This window comes from Gallinula chloropus (genome assembly GCF_964237585.1).
Source record: "Gallinula chloropus genome assembly, chromosome: 15".
Taxonomy (NCBI): Eukaryota; Metazoa; Chordata; class Aves; order Gruiformes; family Rallidae; genus Gallinula; species Gallinula chloropus.
This window is the reverse complement of record NC_140100.1, coordinates 792,096-805,458: the sequence shown is the minus strand read 5'-3', so window position 1 is coordinate 805,458 and position 13,363 is coordinate 792,096. Positions and strand designations below refer to the sequence as shown.

Here is a 13,363-nt window from a genome sequence, read left to right as displayed (position 1 = left end):
TGGAGAGGGAGTAGTGAGAAATGGCTGAGTACCTGCATCACCAGGCACAGCTGCACTGGCTGACCCCCACCTGAGATGCTGGCACAGGACTCCACATCAGTGTAATTAATACAATTAGATTAGGAACTAATTTGATTTCGTAGCAGCTCTGTCTTAGCAGCAAAGTTACTCTGCCCTTAGTCAGCAGATCCGTGCGGACCCCGTATGGGTCGACAGTGGCTGGAAATTGTTTGAGTCAGTGTTTTCTTTTCCAAGACCAGGTGCTGAGAGGAGTGGAACATATTTTGGTGTGGTTCACGTTAGCTTTCAGCTCTGGGAGCTGCGTGTGCAGATCCAGCTATGAAGCCACTCATCCTCTGTGCGCTTAGTTAATTTTTAATCCATAAATGGATTAAGCTTTAGGTACTTTGAGCATCTTCATGCCCTGACAGCAGTACAGCATCTTTGGCTTCTCTCTTCCTGGGGTTGGTCCTGATCTCATACATCTCTGGTTTGAGGAGCATGGTGGTTTAAGATAAATAACATACTGGGGTCTGCCACCCCTCAAAGACATTTCCTAACAGCAATTTGCATATCTTGTAACCTGGGGAGGGGAACCTCAACCCATCCCACTCCTACCAGCTTGATGCCCAGAGCCAGGAGAAGGATCACAGGTCAGCCAGAGGGCACTTGGAGTGCAGCACAGAGGCATTCCAGCCACTGCAGGCCCAGCTGGCAGGAGTTGGGGATGTGCACACGCTGGCAGGGCTGTGACCTCATTGGCATCATGGGGCATACTGCAGCTACAGCAATTGCTGCTGCCCTGTGTTGCTCCTCAGATACTCTCCACACTGATGTACTGCCTGGGCAGGCTGCAGACAGCAGTGCTGCTGTCCCTTCTGCTCTGTAAGCCATGAGCAGGGTTCCCAGGAAAACTTCCATGTATCTAGACAGTCTTTAGGAATAATCTAGGCATATTTCTCAGAGAGGCACTTGCTCAGTATGATTAATGCTATCAAGAATCTCATTGAATCATTGTGGCTTTTCCTATATCATTTAGTTCCTTACTCTCAGCCTCTCTGAACAGGGTGACCAGAGTCTGATAAATGCCTTTGAAAAGCATCTGGTGTAATTCAGCTGCATCAGATGAAACTTCATTTGTTTGTGTCCCAAGGTTTTTCCTGGGCTGCAGGAGAACAGGCCGTAAGCCACCGACTTTGGCATTTTCCCTGTCTGTTTTGCAGTGGGTGGAAGGTAAGATCCGTGCCTGTTTTGATAGCTGTGCATAACATTTCACACAGTGCTTCTGAATGACGAGCTGTTCATCCCTGCGAGCCTCGAGTGTCAAGTGGTTTGTCTCGTTTGACCATGTCCAAGCCGTTATGGTCCCCAGGATGATGCTTTCGTCCTATCACCAGTCTGTCAAATCATGTGTATGGAAAGTTGATCATAAAGGACTTATCTGGTGAGCTTCACCTGCTGTTGTGCATTTAAGTCGGATGCCATTATTCTAACGTGTTTTTCCAAGGGTTGGAAGGTGCAGCTTTAAGCTTCTGAGATCTAGGAAAGGGATTAACATTTGAAAAATAGTAATAGATGTTGTTAATTTTCCTTAGGAAGCAGCACCTGCTTTGTCCCATCCTTTTCCTTTGACAGAAAACAGCCCCGAGCAGCACGTAGGCAGCGGGTGGAGGCCGGGGAAGGGTGGTGCCCGGTTTCTCCAGGCCAGCCCAGGCACCCGTGGCAGTAGGGAAGGTCTTGTAGCAGACGCTTTGCACTGGGATGGTGCATCCACCACGGCCCCAGTTGGCTGAGCTGCTGAGGATCTGCTTCGGACTGCGGCTCGTTTTGTGATCTGGGCATGAAGCTTCCTGGTCCCCGCCATTAGGGCAGCAAAAGCTCTTCTGCTTGCTGGATTTATTTCCATCTTTAACAGTCCAGGCTGTTCCTGAGGCACAGGGGTCACTCACCCACCCCAGGTAGAGGTATGCAGTAGGGACCTAATAATATGTTATATATATATTACAGCGTCATTGGGATATAATAATACACCATTATATATGATACTGCGTTACAGGTATCCTGTATGATACTAGCATATTAGAGCTTATTTTAGTATTCCCTGTTGCATTACACAGTAGTTTGGAATCCTGTTCAACAAAGGGGGGCCCAAACTGGAAAGAAAGATTCTTTTTTATCTCCTGATCAAGGTATTTCAAGGCAAGAGGCGAACACATGTTGAGTTTCAAAGCAGACCCCATGAAATACAGGGAGAGAGATGTTGCAGTGAGATGTTTCAGATGTACAACTCTCCAGCACTCTGAAGCAGCCCTCCGTTTGCCAGATTTTTTTGGTTAAACTTTCATGAAAAATGGGGAATGAAGAAGATGTGGGGACGGAAGGGGCTGGGAAGTCTGGCTGCTGGATGCCATGAACAAGAGTTTCCTAGAAAAACAGATGCTAAAGGTCAGATACAAAGGCAGGAGAACTTTCTCATCAAATGTCTGGTAAAACTTGTGTCCAGTCTGAAGAGGTGTCGAAGTTTGCTTCCCAAACCCACTGTGCTGGTGATGGGGAGTCTGGGGTGCGGCAGCGGCCGATGATCCACTCAGCTGGTTCGGGGGGCACATCCCCCGGCTCTGCCGTTCTGTGTCTGGGCGTCATGAAGTTTCCAGCTCCGGCTGATGAAGTGCAGATGTGAGCAGCTTTCCAGGGGGAGAAAAGGAGGAGGAGGGGGGAAAGAACAGGAAATTCCCAGCGCGTGAGCTGGGGGCAGGGCACAGCGTTTCTTGGCATTTTGTAAGCCACGGTGGGGCCAGGCCTGGAGAGCAGAGTTGCTGCCTTTTAGGGACAAAAGGACAGATTTGTCTTTCTTGCCACACTGATGGTTGAGGGAGAAGCCGCGGGTGTGCCAGGGGTGAGGCGAGCCTGCGCTGCGCTCCCATTTCTCCTTCCTTCACCAGGCCTCTGTTAATTTGCCCATATCTCAGAGGAGCAGAAAGACTGATGGGCAGGACCAGCTCTGGTGCTGGAGGTGTCTGTCCTGCTAGGGAGGCTGTGGCAGGCCAAGGCCAAGGTTGGCCTTCTTGAGACACAGAGAAACGTGGAAGTGTGTTGTGTTGCTAGTGCTTCCTGACTGTTCCTCTGAACCATCCCTTGCCTGCAGGCCTGCCCACTCCTGCCAGCAAGACTGGAAGCTTTGCAAGGGAAATCTCTGGAAACCAGAATTTGGTGTTATGAGAAGTGTCTCTTCTCTCTGAGAATGTCTTCTCAGGCTGCAGGCAGGACTGGGATCCCCATGTGGTGGATCCTGTGGTGGATCAGGCCCTGTGCCCGGGCCCTGGCCAGGTTTGGGAGTGCAGCTTTGCTGTGTTATCCCCCTGTGGTTTCAGTGAGATGGAGTCCATGCCTAGTACGAGGCCCAGTCATTCCATGCCTGAATGATCGTGGGCTAACAGAGAAACTATCTGCAGATTTTGGACCATGTTGCCATTCAGGAAAGTGTAACGCAGCCGGTAGCTGATGGGTAGCACCTTCTAAGCCCTGCTGTGTGTGTCTGCACACTTACCCTTTAATCTGGTACTTTGAAATACACTCTTTGGGCTGTTTCCATTCCAAAGGTTCCCCTCCCTGTGGTCTAAATAAGGTTTCTCATCCACTTGCCTGTTCCAGGCCATGAACTCTCATCTTCTTGCACTGAAGGAACTGAGACCTGTCGAAGCTGTGAAAATGAAGATTTTGATGTCCTTCCACAAGCTCGCTGTCACTCAGTTTGCAGAGCACAGCACAGGGGGCACTCCTTCCCCCCCAGTGAAACAGCTGTTGGCCACTTCTCCAGATTTTGGAAAATGGGTTTCTTTCCCTTGTGCATCATAAAGCGCAGGCATGCTCATACACATGGGATTGCACATCTTTTGTAACAACAGAACTCACCATCCTTGTTGACACTAACACCACCCAAACCGTCTCTAGAGGCGCTTTTCCTGCTTTCTCCAATTCTGGCACTAAAGGAACCAATTCCAACTTTGCAAAAATGAAGATGGTTGTGTCTTCTGACAATAGGTCAGCATCTCTGTAGTGAGCAGAGATGCACAGCCTGGCCCTCAGAAGGATGTAGCACTGCAGTTGCTGGGAGGCCTTTCCAGTTGGGAAGTGACTGCACTCCAGTGTCTGTTTGGCTCCCCAGTCCGGGGAAGCTGGCTGTGCTGGAGCAGGGCAGGAGGGGAGGCTGTTTGAACCACATTCAGCACAGACACACGGATGGAAGGAATTCAGCAAGACAGACTTGCCTCTGGTTTATCCCTTCTGATCCTATTCTACTGTCTCTGTACGTGTTTAGGGCACGTGTTTGTGTTGATTGCTACCTGAAAAATGTATACCAGTCATAAAGGATGCTCGAATTGTAAAGGAACTTGGGAAAAGCATTTTTCCTCTGTGCTGCTTCGGTGTGTGTGTTTGACAGCACGTCGCATCTCCTCTGCTCTGCCGCTTCCCGGTTAGTCACTTTCCCCTGTTTGTGCAGGGCTTTCCCACCAGACTGGGAAGAGAGAAACAGTTTAATCATAGGAGAACTGGAAGGGGATTTGCTTGTGGATGTGAGACCAGAAGTGTTGATCAACTCTCTTTTTTTAAAGCATTTTTTCCCCTGGTTTTATCACTTAGGTACTTTCTTTGTGCTGTGGTGGTGCCTGAGAACTGCATGGGCATCCCATGAGCCAGCAGGTTCACACACACCGAAATAAACCAAACCCATACTTTGAATGGTTATGGTTTTTATTAGTCAAACAGACTGTGTTTTATTCTGAAGAGCCCCAGGCATGAACAGAACCTAGGAAAACCTTTGCGCATCACCCCAGGTGCTGGGTCGGTCCTCTGAGCAATGCTGCTGCTGAGACCTGATGTTCCGGCATGGGAGCGTGGTGCCCAGCCAGCCCCCCCCTGGATTGAGATTGGGCTTTGCAGTGTTCTGGGTAAGCCCTTAGCCCAGAGGTGTTCACAGTCTGAGCATCACAGTACTTTCCTTAGTGCTGCTTTTTATGCAGGTTTCAAACTGGGACGTGACAGTTCGGTCAGTTGTTCCCGTTGCCACGTGTGGCTGTTGGGCTTCTAGTGGTGGGTCCATGTTTGAGCTGTGTGGGACAGTGGCAGGGCAGTTCCAGCACCAGGTTCATGGATGTAAGACTTTCCTTGTGGTTTTCCTTTTGAAGTCTGAGCATTGATGTGGGGTTATTGTGAATGTCTACACATTGCAGCTGCAGCAAGAACCACCGTGATGGGTGTATGGTGGATGTTTCCATATTGCTTGTGTTCAGACATTGGTGTAAACCAAACCCCACAGTATCTCCACAAGGCTGTGGGCATCCAGCTCCAGAACTAACCATTGCACTTCTGGCCGAGTTCTGTTCCTCTTCAATCTTCACGTAGCAGCTGGAGCCTCTGTTCCATCCAGCAAGTGCCCAGTGTCCTCATGGTTTTCCCTTGCAGGCTCTCCTCTTCCCTTGTCTCTTAGCCCCCCAGCCTTAGAGGTGACACCGTGACAGCTCTCCCTCTCTCTCCCATTCCCCGCAGCCAGGCGGTGTGGGAGAACATGGCTCGCATGTGTGTGAAGACGCAGAGGCTCGACGTCGCCAAAATTTGCCTCGGAAACATGGGCCACGCCAGAGGAGCCAAGGCCCTGCGGGAGGCCGAGCACGAGCCGGAGCAGGAGGCCAGAGTGGCAGTGCTGGCCATTCAACTGGGCATGCTGGTAACCCCCGCGACCGCCCGCACCGGGACTGTCCTCCCAGCTAGGGGCAAAAATGAGAAACTGATCTTGTTTGTCAAAGTCCGAGGTGCAGAAACCTTGGAGAGGACTAAAGCCTATTGCCAGCTTTCCAGGGGTGATGGAGGCCAGACAGGACATTATTTTCCTGAAGTTGGGTTGTTACCCTAGGGAAGGAGGCGTTTCCTTCACAGCACACCCCGTGCTGCACGGTTCCTGAGCTGGGGCTTTCCCTGAACTCCAGAGGCTCCACAGTACCCCGAGCCCTTTTCTGTTCCTCAGGGAGTGGATGAGACTGAACATGGCAGGATCTGATGCCTGGAAGTGAGAGCATGAGGAGCCACAGCCACGTCAGGGGGTGGCAACAAATCAGTTCTTAACTGCTGCACAGAACTGATGCTGGAGTTTTGCTCCCATAGGAAAAATTGCTGAACAAAGGAAAGCATTGAGTGTAGTTCAGCATCTTTTAAGGATGGTTTGTGTGTGAAGCATGAATCAGAAAAGCTATTTTCTTGGGGCATAATTCTCACAAGCTCAATCATTGCTGGTTTGACTGGATTAAACTGGGGTGGGGGAGTGGGGAAGAGATGTACTTTAAAATAATCTAGCTAAAATGTTTCAAAACACATGTGGGAAATGTAAGTTCCATTTTGACCTGCTTGTTTGTAGAGTGAAAGGCTAAAGCTGTGTTCTGCCAGAGAGTGAGGGCTGGCTCAAGGCATTTAAGCTGTTTAGGCAAAATTGCTGTTTTCTGTGGGGGAAGAGAGCCCTGGAGACTCCCATGTGCTGCTCGTGCTGTCCCAGGGATGCCAGCTCTACTTCAGTTGCCAGGTTCCCATCCCGGCCTCTCCCGCTGTGTGAGCAGTGGCTTTGCCTGGCTCCAGCACAGCTGGAGGATGTGGTAGGGCTGTTCTACCCATAGCTTGGGCGACTGTCCCTGGTGCATGGACCTGGAGCCTGCCCTGGCAGCCAGTACATGCCAAACTGGAGCTTTTGCTTCCCACATGTCTTTACTGTAGTCTGAACCCACCGCCCGTGGCTGCCAGTGGAACTGAGATCTAAAGTGGGTTTGAAACCACTGTGTGGATTGGAACCCCACCAGAGGGCCATTCAGCTGGATGAAAGATTCCACATGTATCCCACTCAGTTCACTGTTATTTAATGTCTCCATCAGTGCTCTGTAAGAAGAGCAGAGATTTTTGGGGGTTGGGAACCATAAAAGCTGCAGGCATACACTCTGTAAGAGGGAAACACTGGGAATTGATGAAATACCCCAGAGTTCATAGGAAAGCAGGAATTAGGTAGAAAAATGGCAAGGTGTGCTGACAGCAAACCAATCTGTTTGGGGCTGTGGCTGATGAGACACCACATCCCAGGGCATCAATCGGGAAACTTCTGTCTATGCATTTGTGGCAGCTACAGCTACAGCACCCTCTTCCTCCCTTGAAGTATCTCATTGCCAGAGAAAACGTTGCTCAACTGGAAGAAGTTCAGAGAAAATCAGTGCAAATTGTTGAGCTCTTAGAAAGATTTCACAGCCAAGGAAATCTTTGAGAGATGAATAATTAGAATTGGGTTTAAAAAGGTGTTTAGCACTTTGCAACTGCTTTAAGAGTATAAATTAGAGAGAGAGAAACTATTCTGGGTTAAAGTGAAGAAGAAAAGGGAAATTCAAACCAAATGTTGGGAAAAAATCTTCCTGGCAAAGAAAGCTGTGAGTGTTGTTAGTCCTTACTCTGGAGAGTGAAATCTGGAGAAGCAGAGGGGAACTGGAGCAAACTGAATGCAGTTCTGGTTCGATCACAGGGGCTCAGAGTGCAGGCAGCTTCCATCTCTGCTTTCTCTGCTTTTGGAACTTGAAACAATAAGAGACAGAAACTATTTTTCTGTCTTGGACAGATAATCCCGATTTACTAAATATAGAGCTCAGCTGGACAGCAGTTGGGTGGAGCAGGAAAATGCTCCTTCCACTGGAGCACCTCTCAGAGCGTAAAAATAATGGCTCCAAATTTGCTCACCCTTGCGTCAGCGTCGGCAGAGTCCTGCTGGGCCAGCCCTGCCTCCACCGGGCAGCAGCTGCGCCAGCGACGGGTCTGGGTGTCCACAAGGGCAGCGATACCGCTGAGACCTGCCCAGAGTCGCTGCAGGTCCCCTGGCACATCACACCTTGCCAAACCCCCGAGTTTTGGGCTGGGACCTTCTCCTGGGCCTCACCTCTGGGTCGGCTGTTAAATGTCGCCCCACATGAGCGTACCCACCCTCTGTGACACGGCTTGTGCTCCCCACGGCAGCGCTCAGTGTGCGTGTCCCCCCGGTTTCTACGTACAGTACACGCCAGGATCTGAGTGCTTTCCTTATTTTCACATAAACATCCTGTTTCCCAGTAATGTGCTATTCCAGGCCACGTATATTTAGTCAGTTAAACCCTCTGCCTGAGTTACTGTTCCTTTAATTGCGTTACAATGACCTGCACTAATAAACTACTCAGCAGCGCAGTGCCTGCTGTGGGTGGCACCTGTGAACCAGACCTAATCCAGTGTTTGTACATTCACCCTCCAGGAGGATGCAGAGCGGCTGTACAAGGCTTGCAAACGCTACGACCTGCTGAACAAGTTCTACCAAGCCTCAAACCAGTGGCAGAAAGCCATTGAAACGGCTGAAGCCCACGACCGGGTTCACCTACGCACCACGTACTACAACTACGCCAAGCACCTGGAGGCCATGGGGGAGCACAGCCTGGCGCTCACACAGTAAGGCCCAGCCCACAGCACCTGGGCATCCGCAGCCTTGTTCTTCTGGGCAGACTGGAGGCAGGCTAAGGAGGATGTCTGGTGATGACTCTTAATGATTAATTGAAGTCTTTTCCTGTTTCTGGTGCTTTCTATCTCACTGGAGGGGAAGCACTGTTAGGATAAGCTTCCCAGCACCCTCCTGGGCTAATAAAGCTTAGTGTCAGAGAAGGGTTACGTGTGCTGCCGGGGCTGACAGTTGAACCCCACTAATAGCCACCCCTGTGCTCATCTCTGGAAGACCACTGCCCTCTTTTCCTTCCCTTTTCCACGACAAAAACACTTGTTCACAGCTCCTGAGAGGCCTGGACACAACTGCTGTGACAGAATGTAGTCTGACTTGGGTGCCTCTGGTGCCTGGGCCTCTCCTGTGACCAGTGAGTCCCTGGAGAACTAGGGGAGCTGCTTTTTCATGTGTCCTATTCATTGTTTGAAGTCTCATTTTTCTATGAGTTGTACCACATGAGGTGTCACAATATAACAGTGACTCTAACAAGGTCAATGCAGAGAGCTCTGATGTGATCAGACAGACCTGTTAGGTGATCATGGTGGACTGAGAGGTGAGAGGAGACTCTAACAGGAGATGGTGACCTAAGCACAGTCATCTCCTGGCAGCGGAAGCAAGGCTGGCATTGCAGTGGCTGGCAGGAGGACCAGGCAGGATGAGGTGCCCAGGGCTCTCATGACCGTTTCAGATCACACAGGGATGTACTTGCTGTTTGGGAAGGTTTCTGGGGTGTTTTATTTGGCCATTGCTGGGGCTTTTTAAGTATTTAGTCTCCTGTGATCACAGTGCCTCCCCAGTTCCAGGTGCCTTGCAGGACCACAGACTGCAGCTGGTCTCACTCTGAATTTAATAGTACCAATTACCAGCATTACCAGAGCTCTCACAAGGCATCAGATGGGTTGTTTACACAGGAAGGGAGCTCATAGGAAGGTAATAATTTCACTTCTAATATCTTCTTCTCTACAGCTATGAGAAGTCAGACACGCATAGGTTCGAGGTACCCCGAATGCTCTCTGAAGACCTACAAGCCCTGGAGAACTACATCAACAGGATGAAAGACAAGTAAGTGCTGTGCTTGATCCTTGTCCCAGAGGGGATGTTCAGGTCTGAGATACAGCTTGTGGTGAGAGCAGGGAAGGAGGAGTACCAGCCTTCTCAGCCGCAAGCTCAACCCCCACCTTGTCCACTACAGGCCTCCTACAGCTTTCCCGGGATCATGCTGCATCTCACTCAAGAGCTGCCACATTTAATGCCTTGGCCCTTGCAGCACCACCCCCTGACCAGCCCCCTTGAGGTGGGGGCAAGGCCTTGCCTGCATTCCAGAAAATTTAGTATTTAGTCTTGAGTTCAAGATCTCCAGGAGTGACAAATGCCACCCTGGGCAGTTTCTGCTACTGCAGTGAATCTTGTTGCTTTTCTAGGAGCCTGTGGAAATGGTGGGCGCAGTATCTGGAGAGCCAGGCAGATATGGAAGCAGCACTCAAGTACTATGAACTGGCTCAGGATTATTTTTCCCTGGTCCGCATCCACTGCTTCCAGGGCAACGTTCAGAAGGTAAAGCAGCCTCCTCCCAGCTGCCTCGGGGGACTCTCCCTGCCGGGAGGAGTCCAGGCAGGAGGTAAAGCTGGAAGCTCTGTGCTTTCCTTCCCAGGCCGCTGAAATAGCGAATGGAACGGGGAATTGGGCTGCGTCCTACCACCTGGCCCGGCAGTACGAGAGCCAGGAGGAAGTCAAGCAGGCTGTTCACTTCTACACCAGGGCACAGGCGTTCAACAACGCCATCCGCTTGTGCAAGGTATGCGGGGCTCCGGCCGTGTGCAGAGGCCGAGTGGGGCTCCAGCCTGGGGCAGCGCGCGGAACGGAAGGGGCACGAGTAGCTGCACCCACCCTCTTGCCTTTGCTTGCTGCGATACAGCCCGCTACAGACATGCTGCCTGCACCTTCTGCAAAAGGCATGTTGCTAAAGGCTGGGCTGCCTGGGACGTTATTTTCCTGTGGATCTCAACAGAAAACTGCCTGCAACAAATTACAGTCATTGCAGCCCAAGTCACTTGGCTTGGTAATGGTCCTACAGGGAAGGGGGGTGATGGGCTGTTACATGACAGCACAAAGCTGCAGGCCTGCAGAAGGCTGAGTGATGACATCTGTTTGCTCTTTGCTCTTGAATAGGAGAACAATTTAGATGATCAGCTGATGAACCTGGCTCTTCTGAGCTCTCCTGAAGACATGATAGAGGCAGCCTGCTATTACGAGGAGAAGGGAGAGCAGATGGACAGAGCTGTCACGTTGTACCACAAGGTAAATGTGCTTTTAGTAAGAAATACCCAACGTTGCACTGAAATGGGTCCTACAGCAGAGCTGCATCTTTGTCCGTTCTTGATGGTGGGTGATGCATCGTTAACCCCCTCTAGGTCATTCTGCTAACTGCCTCTGCAGTGCCCAGACTCCTCCTCCCTTTCACAGGCAGGACACTTCTCCAAAGCACTGGAGCTGGCCTTTGCCACGCAGCAGTTTGGGGCACTACAGCTCATTGCTGAAGACCTGGATGAGAAGTCAGACCCAGCTCTCCTAGCTCGCTGCTCAGACTTTTTTATTGAACATGCTCAGTATGAGAAGGCCATGGAGCTGCTGCTGGCAGCCAAGAAGGTAAGCTCCAGCTCCTGTGGTGCCCCTGTGCACAGGTAAAGAGGAGCACAACAGGGGCATGCACACAGACATACATTTATCCTCATTGGTAAACAGATATGCAGAGACGTGTGTAAGGTTTAGTTTCCTCTCATGCCAGTGACTCGTGGGGCAGCAGTGCTCTGGCTCAACCCCAGGAGTGGATTCCTAAGTTTTGAATTATTTCTGGCTTAAGCTTGGCAGATTTTGCACTCTTGGGTGAAGAAAAACTCCTCCTGTATTTGGAAACAGGAAAATTGTAACATCATCAGTCAAAAAAACCCCAACAACCCCCCCCACCCCAAACAACCCATGCTGTTGCCACAGTGCCAGTGGTGGTTAAGGCCCATCATTTCTCACCAGAACTGTTGTGCGGTGCCACCGTGCCCGTGTTACTGTGCTGGCAGCCCAGCCTTGCCCGAACGCTGGGTACAGCAGCTAGTGGCACACGACCACCCTCAGAAAGCAGGGGAGAATCAGCAGTAGATGTGTTCCTAGCAAACAGAATGGGGTGATGTGAACTGCCCCAGTGTCCTAGAGCAGCCACAGCTGCTGGCGTGTGTGCCTTCATCCAGCCTTCAGCTGTGGGTGACACCACACACGTGAAGTGTCCCTGTACTGGCCACAGCCCCTCACTGCTCTCTCACCTCCATTAGTACCACGAGGCTCTGCAGCTTTGCCTGGAGCAGAACCTGACCATCACCGAGGAGATGGCCGAGAGGATGACGGTCTCTAAGGACTCCACGGACCTGTCTGAGGAGTCCCGGCGAGAGCTGCTGGAGCAGATTGCCGACTGCTGCATGAGACAAGGCCAGTACCACATGGCGACCAAGAAATACACACAAGCAGGGAACAAGTTAAAGGTCAGTCTGGCGAGGTAGAGAGTAAGATCACGTGAAGAGGCCGAGCCTATGGCCTCCCAAAGATTTCTCAGAACAAGGGTGTTTTGAGAAGCCAGCCTTGGAACAGCCTTCATACAGCAGCCTGTCCAGACAAGGCTTCCTGCCCCCTTTGCATAGCTTCTGCTTCCATCCACAGTGCTATTTTCTTCCTCTCCTTCCCTCCCTGCCCCTCTTTCCACAGGCTATGAGGGCACTGCTGAAATCTGGAGATACAGAGAAAATTATCTTCTTTGCTGGAGTTTCCAGACAGAGAGAGATTTATATCATGGCAGCCAACTATCTGCAGTCACTGGACTGGCGTAAAGATCCCGAGATTATGAAGAACATCATTAGCTTCTACACTAAAGGCAAGGCCCTGGACCTGCTGGCAGGCTTCTACGATGCGTGTGCTGAGGTACAGCCCCTCCTGTGACAGCTAAAGGGGTTTGGTTCACCGGCTCTGGAGCAAGGCATTCACCTCACTGCTCCTCCTGCAGGTCGAAATCGATGAGTATCGGAACTACGAGAAGGCACAAGGGGCACTGACAGAGGCGTGTAAGTGCCTTGCAAAGGCAAAGGCCCAAAGCCCCCTGGAACAGGAGAGCAGACTTGCACAGCTGCAGAGCAAGATGGCCCTGATCAAGCGCTTCATCGGCGCCCGGAGGTGAGCGGCTGGGCTGGGCTGAGGGGCTGAGCTGCAGGGCCAGGCTGCAGGGCCGGGCTGCAGGGCTCAGCTGCCGCCAGAAGGAGCAGAAGAAAAGCTCTTCCAGTAGCTACAGTTTGGTCATTTGCAGACTCGCTGCTGGAAGCTGCTGATCCATTTTTCTAGCAGGGAAACCATCACATGGCTTCACAAAGTGCTGCTGACACTCGGGCTGTCAGGCAGGCTGAAGCGTAAGGAGGTCCATTGACTGAGGATAGTGTCCCTGTCAGGCCATCAAGATAGAACAGCATCTTTCCTGTGCGTCACCTGAGGAGCTGAGTCTCTCCCACAGGCTGGTAACTGTTTCCTTCTGCTCCTACTAGGGTTTACTCTGAGGATCCCCGGGAAGCCGTGCGGCAGTGTGAACTCCTGCTGGCTGAGCAGGATTTTGACAGCGCCGTCCGTCACGGCGACATCCTGGGATTTCTGGTTGAACATTATGTACAGGCAGAGGAATTCCACACAGTAAGTTAATTCTTCATTCTTCCAACCCTCTGTGCCTGTATTTACACACACCACTGCAGCTTGGTATATAGCATGGCCTTTTTGGATTGAAGATGTTCCATAGTCAAGGCTCCT

General features: G+C 51.2%; 1 protein-coding gene across 1 annotated transcript in view; it reads left to right on the top strand.

The window, feature by feature from the left end:
- Positions 1 to 13,363, top strand: part of IFT140 (intraflagellar transport 140) — a gene marked incomplete at its 5' end in the record, with an annotated part of 67,407 nt that overhangs the window by 52,604 nt on the left and 1,440 nt on the right. The window contains 11 exons of the mRNA XM_084270959.1: positions 5,548 to 5,725; positions 8,300 to 8,490; positions 9,503 to 9,598; positions 9,958 to 10,090; positions 10,188 to 10,331; positions 10,706 to 10,834; positions 11,000 to 11,182; positions 11,857 to 12,063; positions 12,284 to 12,496; positions 12,579 to 12,745; positions 13,108 to 13,249. Of these exons, the coding sequence (XP_084127085.1) occupies positions 5,548 to 5,725; positions 8,300 to 8,490; positions 9,503 to 9,598; positions 9,958 to 10,090; positions 10,188 to 10,331; positions 10,706 to 10,834; positions 11,000 to 11,182; positions 11,857 to 12,063; positions 12,284 to 12,496; positions 12,579 to 12,745; positions 13,108 to 13,249 (1,783 nt within the window). The remainder of the gene's footprint in view (positions 1 to 5,547; positions 5,726 to 8,299; positions 8,491 to 9,502; positions 9,599 to 9,957; positions 10,091 to 10,187; positions 10,332 to 10,705; positions 10,835 to 10,999; positions 11,183 to 11,856; positions 12,064 to 12,283; positions 12,497 to 12,578; positions 12,746 to 13,107; positions 13,250 to 13,363) is intronic.